Source organism: Eptatretus burgeri, chromosome 6 (assembly GCF_056783735.1).
Source record: "Eptatretus burgeri isolate ZD-2024b chromosome 6, Ebu_testis_v1, whole genome shotgun sequence".
Lineage (NCBI taxonomy): Eukaryota > Metazoa > Chordata > Myxini > Myxiniformes > Myxinidae > Eptatretus > Eptatretus burgeri.
The window spans coordinates 768,359-793,500 of NC_140966.1; the positions used below are offsets into that span (position 1 = coordinate 768,359).

The window sequence follows — 25,142 nt, forward strand, 5'->3', positions numbered from 1 at the left end:
CAGTGCTATTTTTATTTTTTTTGCTTACTCGAGAGAGCATTACTGTACTGCGCCCAAGATCACAGCTTGCTGATTGCTTTTCCTGAGAGCCTACTTCACATGTGCAAAGAACTATTATATGGGTAATCGATTACAAAATTGGTGAGGCAAAAATACACTTTTCAGACATTTTTACAACTAATTGCAGGTTTTTCAACAACCATACAAGCAGATTCAGATTTTTGAGATCAAAATGTATAAGAAACCGTCATGTGTGTGTAGTTCCAAGATGGGTGCCACAAGGTGAAACGATGTAGACCTTTATCCATTCGTCTGTTGGGCTTGTTTTTCCAAGTGCTTAAAAGCAGCGAGATATGTGACGAGTGATGATCTCTTCACCAACCTTGCACAAAATCCAAGTTGCGAGATCATGCTATGCAGTCCTGATTTCATAGGATGATCTTGTAACTTCAATTTTTAATTTACAGAAAACACTTAACTAAACCGATATGTTCTCATATCGGGATATGCAGTTTTGCAAAATTTTCCAATATCATTCATTTGACCTCACATGTAAAGAACATATTTCCTCCAACAAATACACTGGGTATTAATTTTTTCAGCACCCTCCTCGAAGATGTTGTCATTGTCGGGAACATCCTGGATGTGCGATTTATAATTTTAGCATCTTTAGCAAACTTCCATTTTTCTTCATACAATGAAGTCATTTATCACATTCGAATACTTCTGCATACCACATTCCATGTCCTAAATGGAGTCATTGTCATCATACATTGGCTGATCATTCATGGCACAATCAACGGACTTTCCCTTCATTGTAAGTCCTCGTGGCACTTTCAGTGGAGGAAGGACACAACTGAATTCGGCTCGATCAGCGGAGAGCATCTAATGCGTGACTACCTTGCTTTGTTGTATGGAAGACGAGCTGTGCATACCCATCGCTTTATTGACCGGTTTAATCAAAAGACAGCATGTTGCGTTTCACAAACCTGTTGCATGTCTATCTGTGAATGTCAATGAGGATGTAAATTGAAGTGAAACATGTTAACAAGATCTTTTATAACATGTAGTAGTAGTAGTAGTAGTAGTAGTAGTAGTAGTGGTAGTTGTTGTTGTTGTTTTTCTCCTTCTGTGTACCATCTTATATGGCACCTGTCCATTTTTGTCAGAGATGGCCAAACAGATCTTTGTCAAACTTTCAGAGGTTCATCAATGAGTGCTGTGGAGTGGTTTTGGCAAAAATGTTTTTATTTTATTTTGTTATTATTATTATTATTATTATTGGTTAATCATGGTTTTGTGCCAAAGACTTTGAAGCTATTTAAAGGCAATATTATATGACTCTGACCCCATTCCTTCGTAGGTGTCAGGAAGTATTATAGGCTCCGACAAATAAATAGAAAAAAAAGATATAAATATTTGATATCTTCAGGATTAAAACAGCAATGGGCAACACTGGGTATCCCTGCTAGTCGTGTTGCGGGTTTGGGATGACGTGCGGGGTTCACGAGGGGGTGGCTCGGACCCACTATTCGACATCTGAGCCTAAAGTCGACAAGGCACAACCTCTGTATCCCGATGGGTTGTTGAGCAACAACTAACGCCAGTTGAGGCAACTAAATCTAGCAGGGTCCTCACACTCAGAATCGCATTACCTAACTGGTGATTTCCCTAGCCAACTGGGAAACCGCACTCTCGACTTCCCAACCTGTTTACTTATAATGTATGACCGTGCGAAACTCTCGGTGGGAAGGCTGCTAAAATAGTAGAGCAAATCAATGGAGCACAACTTCCCGTCTATTTATTCCATAATATGCTATGTCGAACCATTGTAGGAAAGAGACACCCAAGAAGGTTGGAAACTGCTTACCAAGGATAAATGCACGTATTTACAGGCAAATATTCACAAGCGCACTATCACAGAAAATCAATTATCCCTTAAGCACAGAATACTTTCGCCATTCTTCGCTTATCTAGACACAAGACAAGCCCGCCACACTCGTTCCGGGGAAATTAGAGAGACAGAGACAGAGGGAGAGAAAGGAAGAAGATTGAGGCGTGGTTGCAGCCCCTCACTCGGCAAACTTAAGCCAGCTGGCTTATGGTAGTCCCAAAGGGAAGAGAATGCAGTGGATTTGTGGGTGTGGTGGGTTGGGACAGGTGTGTGTCAGCATGGACCCTGGAAAAAGCAGATGGATAGATGGATGGATTGGGGCATTTCAAGTGGGGAAATTACAAAGGAGTAGAATCTGCTAAAAACAACAACAGCACATACTATTTTCTCCGTCCCTGTTATGAGAGGCGGGGTGGGGGTGTGGTTGACACCTGACGAAACATACTTGCTCATGAAATATCTCACTGAGGGTTCCTTATGTGTTGAGTGTGTCAGCCCGTGGTCCTTTTTCACAAACACAACAATCTATATTTTGATTCCTTCAAAAAGTATTGTTATGCTTATGGGGTAGAAGTCGGTAAGATAACGGCAATTTTTGAGAGGAATCGTGCAAATGATGATACAAGCATCAAATTTGGCACATTTGTTCTCCAGGGGATTCTAATCAAATCTGCCTGATTGGCCATTTGAAAATCCAAATTTTGAAAAAAAAAAAAAAAAAAAAGTCAAAATCACGAATCAATGTTGGATGCTGGCTGAGATTGGTGAATGTTTCAGAAACAATATCAGACGTTCCAAGTCTGCCATGCAGTTTTCTTCCCTTTACCGCGGAAGGCAGACACGACGTCACATCCGGTGAACGCATGGAAGTATGGGATCCCTCTCGCTTTCTCAGGCGCTATTGCAAAAACTACCTCATGGACTGGAATCCATCGTGCCTTGGCTCCTTGGCCAAAGGCAATCCACATGTTCTCAAGATCTAGTTCCTGTAAGGATGGCAGTCCAGATATTGCTATGACTAGTACGTCCGTGTCATCAGCCTTAATGATGATGGACTTGCTACCATCCGTCGTTGCATCCCTTGCGTGAACAAATATTCGAGTGTCAGCTTCTTCATGACAACATGGAGACACAGCATCCAGTGACTTCCTTGTGTTGCTAATGGCATCTTCTCCTTTTGTGACAATGACTGTGCTTGTCGTCTGTGCTTCACCCATCTTTTTCCGCAATGAAGTGAAACAGCTCAGTCTTGTCGCTGTCATCTCGAAGAAAGATTCTCCAGTTACTTGGGGCCTTACTGGTTCCTGTCACTCTTCTTCTGATTCCTTGCCCCCTTTTTGACCTTGCCTCGGACTTCAGACTTGACTTCTTGTACACATCAAAGACTACGTCCACCCTCTCGTACCTGGCACCATAGGATTCCACCTTTGGGATGATGTCTTCTTGAGCACAGTCATCAAATATCTTTGAAGTGCGTGGAGGTAGGGCATTGATAAGTGCTGAGCCATCAATGATGACTGCATCTCCCCTTGGTTCTCTGTGTGGGATATTCACTTGCGTTTCAATAATTTCAGCCAGCTGTGACTTCAAATTTTTTTGAAGTTTTTTTTTTTTTCCTTCAAATTTTTCAAAATTTGGAATTTCAAATGGCCAATCGGGCAGATTTGATCAGAAAGCCCTGCACAACAGAAATGCCAAATTTGATGCTTGTATCATAATTTGCACGATTTTTCTACGATCTACTACACTATAGTTGGAGGGTTTTATACTGTTGAAGCATGAACCGTGAATGGGTAAGAGACATTTCGATGTAAATTAAGTAGGGAAAATGGTGAGCTTAAGATTGTTACGTGAAACCACACGGGGGGTGGGGGTGGTGGTGCTGTGTTAACGAGGTGAGGTTTAAGGCTAGTTTCTCCCAATATGTGATTGCCTCCCTGTGCACTTGCAAAGCTGGCTATAAAAAGGAACCATGTTTTTCCAACAACAACAATACCAACAAAGCCAAATGCTTTTGAGCATACAAAACCCCCACCTTCCTGGCTTTGTACTGGTGGGCCACGTCTCTGGTGCTGATGATTGGTTGGTGTGGTGTAAGAGGTAGGATGATGGTGTGCTCAGAACAGATAGGACCTCTGGGCTCTCTTCGACACGACAAAAAAGTTGGCCAATTCTTGTTGCGCTGGTGTGAATTTGTTCACGTACTTAAATACGACACTAGCTATTGCTTGTTCTGCTGGGTAGTGAAGAGGAGCGGTGTAGCAGTCTCAATGGTGAGAAGAAACTGTGGCGGTTTGTTTGGTCCTGGCATTGAAGACTGTCCGCGTGAATTAACTCACATACATGACCGCAGAGAGTGACTTCGTGCCATTTTGTGCGCGTTTCCCACAGTGTGGCTTCGAGGTTCGATGACACCAGGCTCCTAAAAGGTCATCTGGACACAAGCTGAGGACCGACATAAAAGGGGGATTTTCTTTTATTTTTACCTTTCCCTTTGTTTTTGTGACTGAGTGGAGATGTCTCAAATTGGGCTTGGTTTGACCTCACTTTTCATAACCTCACACTTTGACTTATTTTCATTATCATTCGAGTCATTTTCATTATAATTCGTCGATTTTATTTTTCTTAAACCATTATTTGTTAAAATTCCTTGTGTTTGTATGTTCATTGTGGGTTTGAGAATAAACCCGTGTGCTTTCGTCTGGTATGCGCCCTCGCCACCCTCCATCTCGCACGCGCCATAATCTCCAAGGAGCTCGGCTATTTACCTCCAATTAAAATTGTTCGGCTATCCGTCCAGGTCTGTGTGAATCGTCCTGAACACGACAGTTTTACTGCATAATTTTGCGTGCTTCTTCCGTGTCCATCACGCTTTATTCTAAACGGTTCCTGCTGTCGAGAGTGATAAAAATGGTGCCTTTGGAACCATTACATGCAGCTCCAAATCTCCACTGTTGCTGCTTCTGCTTCTTCTTTTATCATAGAGAGATGGGCTTTTATAACAGGCACTTGTACAATTAAACGGACAATAATTTTTGTTCCACGTAAATTGATTATTAGCTTTCCTATTGTACCATTTTTATTTTTTCTACGACAGAATGAACCCTTCAGAATAAAGCGTGATGGTTGATGGCTTCTCCCGAGAAGACAGACAGTGACAGTGACAGATTCTCAACAGACAGTGACTGGCACACTGAAAATGTGAAATTTTATTTTACATGCCGTTTCCCATTTTTGTGCATTCTTCCATTATGCGATCCGTCACTTCGACAATAGATAAATACGAGTAAAAATTAAATGTTTGCTTTTTAAAAGTTTCTTGAACCGTTTCGTAGATTGCTTAGTGAAGCCTCTTCATGCACGTTCTTCAAGCTTCAATCAATGCCGATACTGTGGTTCAATACCGGGGGTTGGATGGCAAAATAAATTACATGATCACAATGAGTTAAAAAAAAAATTTGGCTATGAAGTAATGAATCACCACATCACGGCAGGAAAGCCGAGAGGCACATATGCTCACTCTAAGCTTCTAGCCTGGGTTTAAATCCCAACCCAGCTATAAACTGTCGTCCCGGTGTTTCACAGGTAGGGTGATTCATCAATGGTTTCTGCCATCTCTCAAATGGATGTGAAACTAAGCATCTAATCTGCCGGAATCCCTTTTTCCCGTCACCTGTCTCTCCCCCTCCCGTCTCCCTTCACCCTCCCTCAACACTCTGCCTCTCTCACCCCTATCCCACTCCTCTCTCTCTCCCTCACAATCCTACCTCCCTCTCTCCCACCCCTCCCTCTTTCCGACCCTGCCTTCTCTATCTCTCCCCCATGCACCTTCACTCCTCCCCCTCTGTTGAGCGGACTGTAGCATGTACGAATCAGATTCCTTGTGAGCCGACTGGACGGGTGCAAATGTCGCTGCATGTACGAGCATGTGTGCATGCAGCCAGACCTTTGCCAGGAAGATAGCTTGGGTTTTAAATGCCCCCCCCCCCCCGTCTCAAAGTATCCACCACTGTGTGAGTGTGATCGTTATCTCCTGATGTTACTGATGAAACATAAGCAAAAATGTTACTGATGTTTCTCCTTCAAAACCGTCCCTTGTGTGGTGTAATCAGTTGTGTTCATTAGTTGCCCGGCTCAAACACATTGATTCACCCAACTCGAAAGAGAATGAGTAGCCTTCGGATCGATAGCCGTGATTTTGAGGCTGGCGAAGAGAAAGGAAAAATGTTATTGATCAAAATAAATAAATGAGAAACAAATCACATTTCACAGTGAAACGTGCAAAGGGATGAAGGTGAGACAAGGCCCTGCTAAATAAACACCGTCTTGGCAGACCTAACTTCGGGTTTACAATATATCTACTCGAAACGTGCAAATTCGGATATAACTAATCGGCTCACCCCTGGAGTCCATTGAAGTTAATATCTATTGTGGTGACTTCAGTTTTGTACACTTCGAAGACATCAACACACAGGAAGGGTTGAGCTTTGAAAATAGAAATGTGATTATAGGGTCCAAAGGATTATGGTTTATTTGATATAAAATAACATTGTTACTACCAAAATGACAGCTCTTTTTGAGAGAGCCAGTTTTGAAGCACAGTTTTTGTGCTTCTATTGAAGAAAAAGCTGCTGTCTTTAAAAAAAAAAAAAAAAAAATTATTTGTGTATTTTTTCTAATTTTTTTTTAAACCTCATTCACTTGCCATAGCACTCTCCTCTTCCCTATTTACAGAAGTAAAGGCATAGTCCATTTGTGAATAGTTTCACAGCACTGGAAGTTGCGGTCTCAAACTTGTTGCACGCTTTTATGTTTTTGCTGCAGAGCTCGTGTCAGCTGTACTTTCTTCTACCGGTTTTCCATCTGATGTTTTCTCATTTTGTAGGTGTTTTTAGTTTCTGTTGCACGGGGGTGGTGAAAGCTTCCTGTCCTCTTCTGGGAGTCCAAAGTGTTCAGGCGTTTACCATGAAAAAAAGAGAACACACACACAAAATTGAAAGCCACAGTTGTGGGATTTGGTTTGCGTAGAGGAAGCAGAAAGGTGGGATAGAGTCAAAAACAATCCACCATATTGCTCACAACCATTGAGATGTGATCTCCATAACATTTTCTCATCTTTTGCCTGCTTTTTTTTTTTTTTTTTTTTGTGTGGATCTGATAAAACAACGGTTGCTCAATCTGGCTTGTTTGCTGCTGTTTGTGACAAAAGTACCGAGTGTCTCAACCTTCCTGGCCAAGCTTTTGGGCTGTCGGTTCACATACCACATTACAGATATCGATTGATGGCAATCTCCATGATGTTTGAATTCTACTGATTTATCAGAAGTGGCAGAGGCCTGCAATACGCATTTGAGGAATCGGCTGCATCCCTGACAATCTGCATGTGCTTAAATTCTGATAAATGCTTCACTGTGCTGCTATGCTTAACAAAATTAACTTTTCAATCACTAATTTGGTTCCGTTATAATTTTGGATGCATTTTGTGAAACGAGCTTATATCAGTGTCCCTTACTCTGTTGTCTTTGCTGTCATTCATTCTTCTTCTTCTTCTTATTATTATTATTCTTCTCCTGCAACAGTTTTTCTGGATCGTACCATTACTAACCATTCCATTCTAGATTTGTGCAAGTTTTCAAGCCAAAATTTGTTGTTATCGGAGGGCAAACACCACTATATATGTACACCACATGCAACTTGCCTCATGGGGGAAGTTGGCCATCACTGCATGCAGGGAACACTGCCATGTTGGTCCACTATATCTTGCTCAATGGAGGAAGTTGATTTGTTGTTTGCGATAACAATCCTGCGCACATTTGGTAGTGGAAATAATTTTTGCAGTGGGGCATTGCTTACCTTTTAAAATCCCCAATTCTTGGTTTTTCACACCAAAACTGGTCACGAAAAGTAGTTGATGTTGAACACCACCATATTGGTACACCACACACAATTCCACATGGTAACTTGATTTGGTTGTTGGTCATAATATTTCCCTGCATGTTTGGACGTGGTTTTTAAAAATAAAATTATTTTATTGGTGACTGTCTGTCTATAATCTAGATAATGAAAGTGGCTTGTTGATTTTTTCAATGTGGACAATGAAAATGGAAAGTGTTGTCAGTTTTCTTCTTTAGTTTTGTCACTCATCAAATTTGTGTTTGTATGCGTACATAAATTCTGATAACAGCCACTTAAGTTGCTTTATCAATCGATTTCGGAATTGTATTACTCTGACATGTTTCCCGTGAGTTTGAAAATGTAATCATTTTCTAAAGATGTGGCAATCTGCTATCTTGCACTTCAAACCATGCAACAGCATATATATATATATATATATATATATATATATATATATATATATATATATATATATATATATATATATATATATATATATATATATATATATATATATATCTTCTTCTTCTTTCGGCTGCTCCCATTAAGGGTCGCCACAGCGGATCATCCGTTATGATCCGCATAATGATTTGTCACAGGTTTTACGCCAGATGCCCTTCCTGACGCAACCCTGGTCGCCTCTTACGACACAGTGATATGGTACACCTATTCTAACTTGGGCATACACCGGGCCCAGTACACTGGTACTCACTTCGCCGACCTCGGAAGGATGACAGGCTGAGTCAACCTCCTGGTGTGTATTAATTCAAGCGGCCAACGGGGCTTGAACCCAGGACCTTTTGGATCCCAAGCCGCTACCCTAACCACTACGCCAACACCAGGCCACACACACACACACACACACACACACACACACACACACACACACACACACACACACACACACACACACACACACACACACACACACACACACACACACACACACACACACACGCACACACACACACACACACACACACACACACACACACACACACACACACACACACACACACACAATCACTCACTCACTCACTCACTCACTCACTCACCCACTCACTCACTCACCCACCACTCACTCACTCACTCACTCACTCACTCACTCACTCACTCACTCACTCACTCACTCACTCACTCACTATTTTTAGATGATGCATGTGCATGCATTTTTCTGTGAAGATTTGTCAACCGACATGCTGCTCCTGCTTCACTGGTTCATGCATGCTACTGCTGTATGCACATGATACCACTCACTCAAATTTTCAGGTTAATCCCAATTTTATTGCAAACCATCAACAACTTAATATCTTATCTTCATTACTCTGCTCGTGAAGCAAAAAGCGGGGTGAAACATTTGGTTCCCTTTATCTGTCTGTCTCGACAAACACCAGTTTTTGTTGGAGCAACTCGTCAGACCCTGATATTTGTGGGTAATACATTACTGAACTTGAAGGGCACTCGGTAGACCGCATATCTCCACCATGTAATGCCTGAATCACGAGAACATATCGGGTCCATTACGTTTTTGAAATGTCAGGCTATGTATCGTTTTTGGCCCCATCTTGGGCATACACCGGTGAATGTATGCATACACCGGTGAACTCTCAATGGTGAAGAATCATTTTAAAAGTTAAATAATTCTTGCTTCCAGATTCGGATCTTCACAAAAATCGAATCAATTCCTCCTTGCCACACCCCCAACCTGTCCACCAAGTTTCATCAAAATCAGTCTACAACTTTTTGAGATATCATGATGTGTATCGTTTTTAGCCCTATCTCTCAACGGTGAAGAATCACGATAAAAATTCTAGTAGTCGGATCCGGATCTTCACCAAAATCTAATCAGTTCGTCCTTGTCACACATCGAACCTGTCCACAAATTTCATCCGGATCAGTCCACACCTTTTTGAGATCTCTTGTACACAAACAAACAAACAAAGAGGTGAAAACATAACCTCCTTCACCTTCGGAGGCGGAGGTAAAAATGCCACAAATGTCTTGGCGTTGTTTCATTGGGGAAAGGGGGGGGGGATATGTACCCGGTGATTTATGATTCATGTGAAGGGAAAATCAAAAATCCCGTGAATACGTGAAGCGCAGGGCAGTGAATGTAGAAGCAGTCACATTTAATGAACCGCAAATATGTGGGGTCTGCGAATAGCGGAACTGTAGATTTTGGGGTCTGACTGTACTGATTTTCAATTGAATGTTACATTTTAAATATTAATTGGAACATATACCTGCAGTTTAGCAATAGTTTCACAAGTTGTATGTAATCTCATCCCAATTGCACATGCACATAGGAGTTATCAAATTACTTGGCAATTTTTTTTTTGCCAAGTACGTTTGGCTGTAATGTTGGTCTTTCTGTCTCTCTGTCTGTTTCTTACTTGGCGATTTTTATTTTTAATTTTTTTTTCTTCAAGTATGTTTACGGTCTACCTCCATTCAATGTTTACCGTATGACTGTCTGTCTGTCACATGATTTTTGGCCACAATTTTAAAGCAATCTTTCTGAAATTATTTTTTGTGTGTAGTTGACCAGCCAAGGGCAGCAATGCTTAATTTTGGTGACAATCCGAAACCGGATCTGGATCTGAGAATTTTAAAAGCTATTCTTCACCATTGAGAGAGGGGGCTAAAAACGATATTGCTTGATATTTCGAAAAGTTGTGGATGGATTCGTGTGTGGCAAGGACGAATTCCTTCTATTTTTGTGAAGATCCAATTCCGTATCCGGATCTGAGAATTTTTCAAATGATTCTTCACCAATGATAAATCAGGCCAAAAACGATATGTCGCACAATATCTGAAAAGGGAAATAATAACTCAAAAGGATGGATTTTGTGGACAGCTTGGGTGTGTGAAAAGGACGAATTGATTCAATTTTGGGGAAGATCTGAATCTGGATTCGAGAATTCAGATCTTCACCAAAATATCCGAATTCTTGATCCAAGGACAGTGAAACTTGGGGGATAGGTTGGGAATTTTGGTGAAGATCCACAAATGAATGTGATAATTTTTAAAGTGATTCTTCACCATTGAGATCTGGCCGAAGCTGATATATAGCACAATATCTCAAAAGGTTATGAATGGATTCTGCAGGAACTTTGTACACACGTTGGGTGTGTGAAAAGGAATAATTAATTCGATTTTGGTGAAGATCTGAGTGCGGATTCGGATTCGAGAATTTGGATCTTCACCAAAAGATCCAAATTCTTTTTCTTAGGACGGGGAAACTTGGTGGTCAGATTGCGAATTTTGGTGAAGATCCGAAACCGGCCAAGGACAGCAGCCCTTAATTTTGGTGTATATCCAAAAATGGATCTGAGAATTTTTTGAGTGATTCTTCACCATTGAGAGATAGGGCTAAAAATGATATAAAGCACAATATCTCAAAAGGTTATGGATGGATTCCGCAGGAACTTTGTGCACAGGTGGGGTGTGTGAAAAGGAAGAATTAATTCGATTTTGGTGAAGATCTGAGTCGGGATTCAAATTCGAGAATTTGGATCTTCACCAAAAGATCTGAATTATTTTTCTAAGGACAGGGAAACTTGATGGACAGGTTGCGACTTTTGGTGAAGATCCGAAATGGATCTGAGAGTTTTTAAAGAGATTCTTCACTATTGAGAGGTTGGGCCAAAAACAATATGTAGCACAATATCTCAAAAGGTTATGGATGGATTCGGATGAAACTTTGTGTACAAGTTGGGTGTCTGAAAAGGACGAATCGATTCAATTTTGGTGAAGATCCGAAACTGAATCCGGATCCAGATACGAGAAATTCACAAGTGATTCTTCACTATTGAGAGATGAGGCTAAAAACGATAATGCATATCTCAAAAAGTTGTGGACGGATTCAGATTAAACATGTTGGACATGTTGGGTGTGTGACAACTAATTTACTTGATTCTTGTGAAGATTCGGATCCGGATCTGAGAGTTTTTCAAGTGATTCTTCACCACTGAGGGATTTGGCCAAAAACTATGCATTGCATGAGATCTCAAAAAGTTGTGGACAAATCGAGACAAAACTAGATGGATGAGTTGATTAGGTAACAAGAACAAGCTGATTTGATTTTGGTTAAGGTCCGGATTCAGATCCGACCTATCGGTGGCACACAAAATGTAAACTTTTCAGCCTGGCGGAGGTATGCGCTCTATCGAGTGCCGCTCCGTTTTGCCAAGTGTCGCTCTGCGAGTGATTTTCCGTCTCTGTCTGTCTGTTTGTTTGTCCGAACAGAGCTTTCGCGTTTTTCTTCACAACAAGGATTTTTTACTACAGGTGCGACTATTCATGTTCAATGTTTTGATGATAATTATGATGTCATAGGTCAGGTGGTGTGGCAGCCATGTTGGAAAATTGGAAGAACTTCAGACCTCTGTGTCTCTGAAATCGCACCAAGGAAAAAAGTGAAACTTGACACACGGCACGTACTCCTCATGGAGAATAAGTGATTTTGTTTTTTTTAATTACGTCATAGGTGCCTCGTTATGACATCATAATTGCACATGTAGAATGCTACATCTGATCAGTATGAAAAATTTTGAGGGTCATCGAGGGATAAAATGGTCCACAGAAAAAAAATTGATGTCGTTGGTCACATGATTCGGCAGCCATATTGTTAAAAAAACCTTCACCAATCTTCTTCTCTTAAGTGGCTGAACAGATAGAGGAGAAACTTTGCATGTATGTTTGAGGGACAAAAAGGTTTATACATGTGATGTCATAGGTCACATGGTTTGGGAGCCATATTGGATTTATCTTAAAATGTATAAATATCTTTTTCTCCAGAACGGTTGGACAGTTTAAGGGGAAACTTCACACAAATGTTCCCCAAGCCATGGGTGTACAAGTTTAAGGAATAATTAATAGGTCACATGGTTAGGCAGCCAAATTGGATTGAAGAAAAATATTTAATGTTTTTTTCTGGAACCGCTTAATCAAGGGAGGTGAAACTTCACAATTATCAAGTAGAGAAGGGGAATGTATGTTTTAAATTTCAATCCAATTTGCCACATGGTGGTTTGGCAGCCATATTGGATTAAAGTAAAATATTAAATGATGTTTTCTCTATAACCGCTTAATCATTCGATGTGAAACTTCACAGTTGTGATCCAGTGGTGATGCGGAATGTATGTTTTAAATTTCAACTTAATGGAACACATGGTCTGGCAGGCAGCAATATTGAATTTTTGATCAGGGTTCTTTTTTCTTTCTTTTTTTTGAATAAGGCTCACTTGGCTGTGACGAGAATGGATTTGAGGGTAGAGGAATGGCAGCTGAAATGCAAATCCTATCCACATTCCTCCTTATGATTTCATCTTTGTTTTTGCTTGTTCGGTTTCCTTCTGATGACTTACATGCAGGACTGTACCTACTTTGTTTTCCCTTTGATTTGAATTGAATATATTTTAATCCCATTCTAAATTCAATTGAATAATAATGAAAAATCATCATGGGTCAGAGTCAGGTGTCCAATCAAAGTGGGACATCTGGTACCTGGTCATGACTGCCAGCAGTTATAAAGTGGCAATTCTAATTGTCTTATTTCCTCTGCCACTGAAGGTGAAGGAGGTTATATTTTTACCCATTTCTGTCTGTCTATTTTTTTGTGTGTGTGCAGGATATCTCAAAAAGTTGTGTACTGATCTGGATGGGTGTGTGATGTGGACGAGCTCATTAGGTTTTGGTGAAGATCCGGATCAGAGTCCTAGAATTTTAAAAGTCATTCTTCACCATTGAGAGATAGGGCCAAGAGCGATATATAGCACGATATCTCAAAAAGTTGTGTAGGTATTCGGACAAAACTTGGTGGACAGGTTGGGTGTGTATGTGACAAGGACGAATGCATTGGATTTTGGTGAAGATCTGAATCTGAATCCAGATACAAAAATTATTTAATTTTTAAAGTGATTCTTCACCACTGGGAGATGGGGCCAAAAATGATATATAGCACGATATTTCAAAAATGTATTGGGCCCGATATGTTCTCGTGGATCAGGCATTACGTGTTGGAGGTATGCGCTCAACCAAGTACCCTTCTAGTTAATTCTGTAACACACCAGTACACAAACGCCACATAAAATAAACCACACAAAACGACACAAACTCCTTACAAAACAAGTCCTGGTGAAGGTCTGCAATCCCTGATTGCTCTTTTTCTTGTTTTTACTTTCTTTTTTTTTTTCTCCCTCACATTTACATCTCTGCAAAAAAAAGAATCTGTAAAATTTAGGCAAAGTAGATTGTATGGGTAGTCGCATACAAAAAAGAATAGAAGTACCAAATGGGCCTCTAAAATTAACCCTTGCCCGAAGCCCCTTTTGTTCTAAGTTCGGCCATGAGTCGGGGGAGGGGAGATTTCTAATGAGGAGGACATAATTGAAAGATAAAATTAATATTTTGAGGAACTATTAAGTGTAGAGAATGGAACAGATGTATTAGGAGAGGTCAACAAGGTGTAAGGGCCTGAAAGAAGCAGAGAACTAAACACGTTTTAAATTAGCCACTCTCGGTCAAGGGAAAACAGATAGGGTAAACTATGGTATCATTAAGGGTGGTTATGGTGGAAATAATAAGGGATTGGTGGATGGAAGAGTGGAATGGCATTGGCAGTTGTTGGCTGAGATCTGGGATGAGTAAAGGATACCATATGATTGGCAGGAGAGTTGCTTAGTGACTTTCTTCAATAATATAGGGGATGTAATGGATGTGGGAATTCCAAAAGTATCAAGCTGATAGAGCAAGTATTCCTTGTATTGGAGAGGGTGGTGATTGATAAGCTACGAGAGTTGGTGGGGATTGAGAGGATGCATTTTACAGATAAGGGAACGACGTATAATTATGGATCTGGGGTCTGGTTATTATCACGAGGGAGCTCCTCGGAACTTTACCTGACCTCTTGTCCTGATGCTGCCTGTAGTGTCGTGTAGAAGATGCTTAGCAGGCAGACACGAGCGGGGGAACAGTCGAGCCGGGCTGTGTTGCACAAGCGCGAGCGCGGGCGTACTTTGCCCGCAGCTCTCCTTTATTACGTACTCAGCACACTCACAAGCTGGGCGACTACGGCATCACTACGACGCCTCAGGCGGCGCGCACTCCTTATATTCCTGGCAGACACGATGCCCACGACGACCACTCCTCCCATCATTATGCCCCGCCCTGCATGCCCGCAGGCTATACCACACTCCTCCCTCCTAAAACTATGATTATTAAATGATCACCATCATAATAAGCATAAACAGCACGAAGTACTACGGTATAACAGTAGACAAGGTACAAAAAAGAAAACAGCGAAGTATAAAAGCACATCACATCATACAACGTGTGAAGCGAGCTACTGGAGAAGCACAGCAGCACTACACAGCGAAAACGCCCCCAGGCGGCACACGCTTACATGGCCCTTGGCAAGGTCGCGGCGACCTCCCGACCTCCCGAGCAAACCTCCCCTGGCACCATCAAACGCCTCCGGCCCATAAGGCGGCACCTCTTCCCCAGCCGGACCTGAAACAGATAAACCTTCCGAGGCCGGACCCCCGCTGTCTGGAACCTGCGGCGCCACCGCCAGACCCGACTGACCTTGGTGGGGGCGCTGAACAGCGCCCTTGGCTGGAAGCAACAAACACTCCACAACAACCCACCCACCACAATCAGTTGAGATTCCACCACATGGCCAAAACGGCCTTGAGCGAACCCCGAGAGCCACGCCCCAGGCGCCAGGCACGTCTGACCTTGCTGAAAGCCGAGGTGGGGGTAACGCCGACCAGCGCACGAGTCCCGGCTCCGAGTCGATCTCCGAGACCCCCACGGCAGTTAGACGGTCGCAACTCCATTCAAACCACACTTTAACTACAGGCTCGTCATAAATCAATAGGAACAGCACAGGAACCATTGCAAACTCATTTTTCCGTACAGCGCGTTCTTTTGATAAAATCCCAGCACCTGACAAAACAACTACCCGTGGCCTGGGGCAACTGGAGGCCAATAAACCCTCTTTATTCGCCCCCACCGCTCCCAAAGCCCCCACATCACATTGATCATAATACAAATCCCATCGATTGATCTCAGCCAAACCTATTCTCACACATGAACTGTTGGCATTTATTTCAACAACGTTAAACCGCATCACTCGAGCAATGAAAAACAAGTATGCAATGAACAGCAATCCATAACCCACATCACGAGTCCGTCTCTTGGTCGTTGACTCGATGTTGTAACCCGCGACTTCCTTTAACGCCACGGGCTCACCGCTACCCGTTGAAGCTGCCCGAACAACACCGGCGCACCCCGCACCATGGACGCAGTCGACGCGCGAGAGCTCATCGCGAGAGCTCGCACGGCTCCTGCTGCTTCCGCACCGCACACCACCGTTGCAGGCAGCAACGAACGGCCGCTCCCGTTGCATCGACGCGGCTCCCGCCGCCAGACCCTCGCCCTCGGTACTCGACGAAACCATCGAAGAGAGCACCGGCACACCTGGAGGTACGAACTGGAGATCCAGCCCGAGGTGCGCCAGCCAGTCCCGACCCAAAAGGGCGGGCCCCTCCCCTCGCACCATGAACACCGTGAGTAGGGCGCTTCACCCCCGGTAGAGCACCGAGACGTCGGGCGCCGCAAGCGGCGCAATCGCTTCGCCGGTGTACGTGCGCGATGCGAGGGCAGCACGAGTGGACTCAATTCGACACCCGATCAGTGCCCCGATCACTTTGACATTCACTGGCATCGGTCCTGTCACCGTAGGACCAACTGAAACCAGGCTCAACATGGGCAGCATCAGTGCCCCGGTCACCTCAACCTCCCTTGCCACTGATCTTGTCATCTCCGGATCAATTGGAAGCAGGTCTAACACCGGCAGCATCTCCCGCTCCGGGTCGCTGGAATCTCCGTGCCCCGGCTGCCAAACTCGACCCGGGGCGTTACCGTGCACGCCATGCACCGAACACCATGCCGGCAGTAGGTCTTGACCCGGGACGGAAGGACCGCTTCGCACACCGCCATCTATGACTGTAATGATGGGCGATGACTCTCGGCACACACAACGTAGACGTCCTCGAGTGCTCAGACCGCCGTCCGAGTGATTGCATTGCAACGCTCGCCCACGACCCACGCCGCAGACCGTGCGCGCGGCCGTACGCGCCTGGCACATCGCGCTGACCTCCGGACCACCTGCTGCGCACCGACCATCGAGACCCCGGACATTCTTCAGAGCTTGCGCGACGTCCAACGCCGCGTTCGAGCCGAACTGCGTGTTTTCGTTCTTTAGCCGTGGCTTTGCAGAAATCATTCTCCCGATTTGTCGTGCCTCAATAAAACGAACACTGAGCGCGGCTGTTGCCCCCCCGACGTGGCCGAAGTCGACTCCGACGAAGGCGGGCACCCGTCCGCGTGCCGTGCCCCGACTTCCTGTCATGCCTGAGCCGGCCGCGCCGGCGAGCCTCCTGGCTCCGGAGCCTGTGCGCGCGGCGAGCGAACCTGCGACACGCTCTCCGCGATGCGCACTCCTCCGGAACCTCGAACCGCGCGAGGTGCGCTGAGTTACTCGCTGCCACTCCGAACCCAGCCACCACCCTGCACACGCCGATCCGAAGATCCTCGTCAGCCAACTGTAGTGTCGTGTAGAAGATGCTTAGCAGGCAGACACGAGCGGGGGAACAGTCGAGCCGGGCTGTGTTGCACAAGCGCGAGCGCGGGCGTACTTTGCCCGCAGCTCTCCTTTATTACGTACTCAGCACACTCACAAGCCGGGCGACTACGGCATCACTACGACGCCTCAGGCGGCGCGCACTCCTTATATTCCTGGCAGACACGATGCCCACGACGACCACTCCTCCCATCATCATGCCCCGCCCTGCATGCCCGCAGGCTATACCACACTGCCGGCCACAGATAACTCTGCAATCTGACAGGTTGCTAGGCAACCGTGGCCACCCAATAGAACCGCTAAACCTAGCAGGGTTTTCTCCTTGGTTTCATGTTACTTTACCATTGGCACTGCAATCTGAATTAAGGGTCACATCCTCAACAGGCACCTCTCTATTATGTATGGCCATGCGAACTGTGGATGGTTGTTGGCTAATCACTGAGCCAATCATTTGGGCAAAATTTCCCATCTTGCTCAACTTGCGCATGATATTGGAAAAATGGAGGAAAGGATGAAAGCAAGCAGGTTGGAAACATTTAACAGTTTAACAAACACATATATTCAACAAGCGCAACAAGGTTTATCATCTCCGCCACCGGAGGTGAAGGAGGTTGTTTTCACCCCTTTCTCTGTTGTCTGTTGGTGTACAGGATATCTCAAAAAGTTGTGGAGGGATACAGATGAAATTTTGTGGACAGGTTTGGAGTGTGACAAGGACGAACTGATAATCTCTCAATGGTGAAGAATCGCTGAAAAAATTCTAGCGATCGGATCCGGATCCGGATCTTCACCAAAATCTAGAGCCCAAAACGATATATATATATATATATATATATATATATATATATATATATATATATATATATATATATATATATATATATATATATATATATATATACACACATCTCAGAATATCTCAAAAAGTTGTGGATGGATTCAGATGAAACTTGATGGACATGTAATGGACCTGACAAGGAAGAATGAATTCAATTTTGGTGAAGATCCGGATCTGGATACGATAATTATTTAATTTTTAAAGTGATTCTTCACCATTGAGGGAGAGGGCCAAAAACGATATAGTACTGTATAGCATGATATTTCAAAATTGTATTGGGCCCGATATGTTCCCGTGGATCAGGCATTGCGTGGCGGGGGTATGTGCCCTTCTAGTTCAATCAGCAATGGCAGGTATTTACGATGGCAATCGTGAGCATGTACTGTATTCACAACTTCTGGTAGAAATCTCAATGAAAAAGCACAAGAGAAGAGTAATTATTCTTCATGCTTACAGAGCCCACTTACATGGTCTTAACCTCATCTGATATAGGACATGGCACACAATCAATCATTCTGGCGAAACGTAGATAGATAGAAAGAAAGTAGAATGCAGAGCAGAAGATGGATACAGCTCTTGCCTCACCTTACACAGATGTGTGTAAGCTCGTGTGGCATGCAGACTCGTGCAGCATGCAACTCCCCCCTTATTGGCTCTCACGGTCCGAATAGGCAGCACAGCTCATGCTTCATGCAGACTCGTACGGCATGCAAGCATCCCCCTTGTGGTTGTCATGGTCCAAACAGGTAGACATGAGCACAGACTTGGCCAAAGGACTCGTAAGGAGAGCTTGATGGACGAGAACGAGACAAATCAAAAGTTCTGGCACATGAGACGAGTGAAGATGAGTGGAAAAATTCCGGTAAGTATGACTGGTCGAGAGCCCTCCTGGCAAATAAGACGTGGTAGATCGGAGTACTACGAGAGAAAACCTCCCGGCAGACAGGGCAAGTGGAGTATCGAATGCAAGAGCTCCTGGCAAGCGAGACGAGCAGAGAATTAAATCGCTCGGCAGATAGACATGCGATGGATTTGACGTTTGGTTCACGAATGTGCTTGCCACTCCACGTGGAAGGTCCTCGAGAGCAGAGCCGAGATGTCCATGGAAAAGTCACCCGGAATCTCTTGAGAGTGAAGAGTTTTAGCCTTTACCATAAACTTTATTTACTCAGCCTCTAAAATATTACAACTTCATTCAGAGGTTACCACATCCTCTCTCGACAGCGTTCATTCCAATCTGCTTGTACAACTGCCAAGAGGTTGTGTGGTTGCTGTTGAACACACAATGGCATCAGCTGGTGTGGTAGTTGTTGAATGCACAATGACGTCAGCTGCAGCTGTTGTTCATCCTGCAGCTCTAATGATAGCCTTGATTGTGTCTTTAATTGGAGTTTTGCAGGCAATGAAAAGAAAGGTCTATTTAATTTCATGGTCTGTAAGCATTGAGTAAGAATTTTTTGTGCGAGTTCACAAGTAATTTAGGTCCATTGTGTTGAACAAATAGGTAATTCACAACGTGTTGACTCCCTTGTAAGGGGGACTGTTTCAGATGTGGAATGGAAAAGAAGGGAGAGAGGTTTGAAGGGTTGGTGTGACGTGGGGGTTTGAGGCAAAAGGACGAAGGGATGGTTTTGAGATGGAGCAACGAAAGGGTGGATTCAGTTGAAGTGAGATTTCCATGGAAGTTATGGGGTTTGAAAGCTAAAGAACAGGATCATGAGGAGTTGCAGGAATTGAAAGGTAAAGAGCGAGGGACCAGCGATGGATGGGTATCTGGGTTTGAAGAATGGTGAAAAGATGGATTGATAGATGGAGGGATTAATGAGAAATTGAACATGCTAACTCACGACGCATCTCCCTCCCAAAATATCCCTCTACATAAAAGGGCAAGGATCTGTTTCACATAAACTGAAGAAATGTCTGTCTGGACAAAATCCTCTGCATCTCTGAATGCATTTGTGGTCTTTTTCAGAACCGCAACACTATATTCTTTCTTCAATCTCACGTGGAGACAGAAAATTTTGGAAGGGAATGATAAGTTGCATTGTCGATTTGTGGATCTGGAGAAGGGAATGTCTTCCAGGGAAGGGAATGCATTGGTGTCTGTGGAAGCAGGGGCTACCTGTACAATTGCTAATGATAGTTGAGGTAATTCAAGCGCCACCAAGACTGGTCAGAACTTGGAATGGTTGCTCAGAGGCATTGTGAAAAAGGTAGGCTTACATCAAGGGTTAGCTTAATCAGCAATTTCTCTGACTGGCAAATTCTCTTTGCTAATGACTCCACCCTCTGACATATCATTTCTCATCCTTCAGACAGGCAGGCAGCAGCCTCTTTCCTCTCTTCAGACCTAGATAGGGCTCACAGGATGGTTTAGAGGTACACACACTCGCCTCTAAGCTGTCTAGCCTGGTTTGAATCCTGATCCAGCTATAAACTGTCATCCCTGTGTTTCACAGGCATGTTGATTCATCAATATATGTGCAGTCCCTTGGACGGATGTGCCAGCATTTGTTGATGGACATAAAATATCCCATGGTGTCCTTCACGAAGCGTAGGCGAGCTGTTGCCGGCACCATGAACAAGTTCCAAATTCCTGCCATAACCAGCAGAGGGAAGTGCATCAGTGCTGCAGCCGTACTCTCAGCCAATGATGCTACCCCACAGCCTTGTGCTACCCATGAATGAAGAAGAATAATACCTTGATATAATCAGGCACTTTCAATATTTATTTCAATCCTGAAAAATCTCTCACTCTCCCTCTCTTTCCAAAAGGACTGTATGGCAAACCCTCCCATCTACTTTCTGAACAATCCTCTTGAAGAAGTTGTCAGTCAGTCACACTCCTGGGTCTCACCATCAGCCATGATCTTTCTTGGGCAAACTGCATTTCAAAGTGGGCCTCAAAAATCAGCCACCGACTGGCCATCCTCCATGGTACCAAGTCCTTCCTTGGCACACCTGAAGTAATGGTGAGCAAGAGAGATTGGGAATATTTGGGATAGGACGAGCATGGAGTTGAATCAGGTGGGAAATTCAAGCATGTGTTTTATTTTTTTAAAGAAGATGGTAGTTGCTGTGGGGAAAATAGATAGGGAGAGACGTATAGATGAAGCAATTGCAGGAGTTATACATGATCAAAATATTCTGATTAGGGTAAGGGCAAAAATTTGCAAAATGTTAACATCAGTTCTCTTGTATGGACCAGAGTAAATTGTAAATAAAACCTGTGTAGCTGTGTGCTGCTGACTTCTGTGTCGATCTCCTGTCTTTTACAATGGTTCCCAAATGTGGCCCACAAATTAATTTGCCACCAGGCCCACAAAGGTTTAATCCCGCCCTGGCCTGGGCCTTCATAAAGGAGTGATTGCTACCAAGGACAGAAATGGGGATGCTGATAGGGCTGATGTGAGAGAGAGACAGAGACAGAGACATTGGGCTGTTAGGGGCATGTCTGTGTTGGTTTGGGCATATGCTCAGGAGGAATGAGAGGATGTCCTCAGGTGAGTCTTTGATTGTGGATGTAGTTGACAGGAGGAGGAGGAGGGTCGATCAAAATTGTGGTTTTAAGGAAGTGTAGGAGACGGTCATAAGAGAAGTGAGGATGCTCAGGATAGAGGTGTGTGTGTGTGGGGGGCATCTTTCGAACATCTTTGGGATGAATTGGAACGCCGACTGCGAGCCAGACCTAATCGCCCAACATCAGTTCCTGACCTCAATAATGCTGTTGTGGCTGAATGGAAGCAAATCCCCACAGCAATGTTACAACATCCCAGAAGAGTGAAGGTTGTTGTAGCAGCAAAGGGGTGGACCAACTCCATATTAATGCCCATGATATTGGAATGAGATGTTGGACGAGCAGGTGTTCACATCTTTTGGCCACATAGTGTAGCTTCCTTGAATGTGATATATTTTTAGATTTATTTTTTCTTTACAATTGTAAAGTAGTTTGTTAAATTTTGTCAAGGTACGAGTTGGGAATATATGTTTACAAGTATGTTTGTCCAACCACATGACCCATCACCGATTGTAAGAGCTTGGTTAAGAAAAAGGTTTTCAAATGATAAGTGTTGTGTTGAAGTTATTGGAACATATTTCAGACTGCTATTATGAGAGTCGTTGGATTTGTCACAGACAAGTGGCTCACAATTATCACCTTGATGCTTTAAGAGTCGGCAGAGTTATGCAGGTCTCCTTGTAAACAGCTTGTTTCACAGTATGCTGATGTAGTTTTCTTTATTTTCAACAGGAGTCTGTCCGGTTTTCCACAATCTATTTGCTCTCAGTGTTGAGGATGTACACCTCTGGTATGCTCCGTGTCACGTTTTCAAGGTGAAGGCGACAGACTCTGTCTTCGTTGTTTTCCGCATAAGGTATGGGTGACACGTGACCCTTTTGATTCTTGCTGCTTTCAGATTTTGTTCACACATGGTGATGATGCTGGAATTCCTTGCATTGTTTGCTTGCATTGCTTTCCTGCATGTCATTTATTATTTTATTTACAAGCTGTAAGATTTGGAAGAGCTGCGACCATGTGGCGCGCGCGCACACGCACACGCACACGCACACGCACGCACACACACACACACACACACACACACACACACACACACACACACACACACACACACACACACACACACACACCACCCAATTTTACTTTCACACAAACAGGGCTGCTGAGATAGGAGGAAGTGAGGTCACAAAGCATCTGGGTATCAGCGATGTCGTCTTTATGACATCGCTTCTGTCCACACTTAGTGAGTTAATCGTGGAGGAATTTCCTTCTCCCCATGAATGTCAACCCATGGGCCTTTTTCTGTGCTCTCCCCTGAGTGCTGAGTTTCAAGCAAGGAATCAGCCTGTATAATTTTAAGATCTTTGGTATGACTCAGATGGGGTTTGAACCGTCAACCTCCACGAAACTGACCTGACACTAATCGTATTGCCACCGAGTCATTTATGCAGAATTTTTCAAATGTAATTCCTGTTACCTTTTTCTTTCACTTCTTTTTGTCTCTACTCTCCCCCCACCCCATACATCAAATTTATTTGTGGGCAACACATTACCTTTATTCCCTCTGCACCATAGGTGGATGGAGGTTATGTTTTCACCTCCATTTGTCTCTCTGTCTATCTGTGAGTAGGACATCTCAAAATGTTATAGATGGATTTGGATCATGAAAGGATGTTATGGATGGACAAATGCTTGCAAGAAAAAATAGCAACCAAGAAATCTTAAATTTGCAAAATCTTGCTCGTCTTTGGGGAAAAACCTGAGAATACCACGAAATAGTACAGCTGCTTAATAGGCAAGGCTAAACAGTCTGATGCTTCGATCGCATAGTAGTCTTCATCATGGATATGAGATGGAGTGAAGATTACATGGTGGTCCAAACGTCAGATGTGATCCTTGCCTTTTTAGCAGTGATAGGAGTTGGTTGTGTCTTCAGTTTTGAAACCTGCATCTTCCAAAAAGTCTGCATCAAAAACTTTCCTTGAAACTTTGAAAAGTTTGGCTTTACAGCTCTTAGCTATAAAATGGAAAAATTAAATTGCCAAGAACTTGTGTATTTGTGGGTGCTGTGCCAATGGTGGACCACACTACATTTGGTCATGACTTTATCTCCAAATAATTTTGATTTTTCTCAATGTTAGTACCAAGATAATACTAAAACATTGCTTAATTGTTTCCTGTTGGGATGATGTTAAGAGAGAGTGAGTTGAAGGAAAGGGTTTTTTATTGTTGAAAATTGTTTTTTTAGCATATTATCTTGTTCTCAAAGTCCTTAGAAGATACTTTGAGCATCAAGGTGTAAATTTAGCAAACAACAAAGCTTTTGGGGTGTGGGGTGGGGGGTTACTTTGCTGGAAATATGTGAGAATTAATTTATCAATGTTGATCAAGATCAATATCAAGCTCTTCCAGATAAAAAATTGGTTTGGGCAAAAATGTGAATGGCTTTTGAATTGTGGAGGGAAGGGGTGAATTTTGGAGGGCGAGTGAGGTGTGGGGGCGACACAAGTGAGGTCTTGAGAGCAGGCGTTTTATTCTGTGCATGCAGGAATAAAGCCACATTGGCTTGCATAACAAGTACAGCCTTTCCGGCACTAGCTTTCTGCTTCCTGCAGATAGTCTGGCTCAAAGACCGACAGTTCCTTTTAAAGTATCTGCTACGTGGTATTGTCTGCCCATCTTCCAATAATTTTGTCCCCTTTTTTGTTGTCAACATCTCTGCTTAACTGCAATTCTTTTTATCTTTGTTTTCTTTTTTTCTACTCCTCTCACACACTTTGGTTGTGTTTATTTGCTCTTACAAATACTCGGTGTGTGTCAAACTTTTCTGGTACTCAGCTGTTCTGAATGCACATGGTTTCACAGTATTCCTTTTGTTATTGTACATGCTTTAAATATGCTTGTGGTGGAACGTGTTATGGTGGCGATAAGAACAGAGCATGTTGCTGCTTATATCATATGTGCCTTGTCTTTAGGAATACAAGCTGCTGCAAGGCTGTAAATATATTCATTTGATGTACCTTTGTAAATTCATGTTGGAACAGGTTGCAAATTGAAGTGGCACATTAATTTAATTATGGGCAATGATGATTTGGCATTGTATTTGATAAGTTGATATTAATATGACATTTAAACTGGAAGATGATAGATATCTATACACATGGAAATATTTGAAGTTTTTTTTCTTTCTTTTCTTTTCCTTCAAATGTATCATTTACTGAAAAAATAATCCTTTTTTGGAATTCTCTTTAGCTTATTCTTCATTTCTTTTCTAATGAAGTGCCTATAATTAATCAGGGATTTTGTGTCCATATTTTATTGAAATTCAGGGAATTTCTCAACAGAAAGG

The 25,142-nt window shown here is 43.3% G+C and overlaps 1 protein-coding gene across 1 annotated transcript in view; it reads left to right on the forward strand.

Moving 5' to 3' along the window:
• Positions 1-25,142, forward strand: part of JAK2 (Janus kinase 2) — a 205,094-nt gene that overhangs the window by 24,608 nt on the left and 155,344 nt on the right. Inside the window, exon 4 of the mRNA XM_085883696.1 lies at positions 22,526-22,649. Coding sequence (XP_085739822.1) covers positions 22,526-22,649 — 124 coding nt within the window. The remainder of the gene's footprint in view (positions 1-22,525; positions 22,650-25,142) is intronic.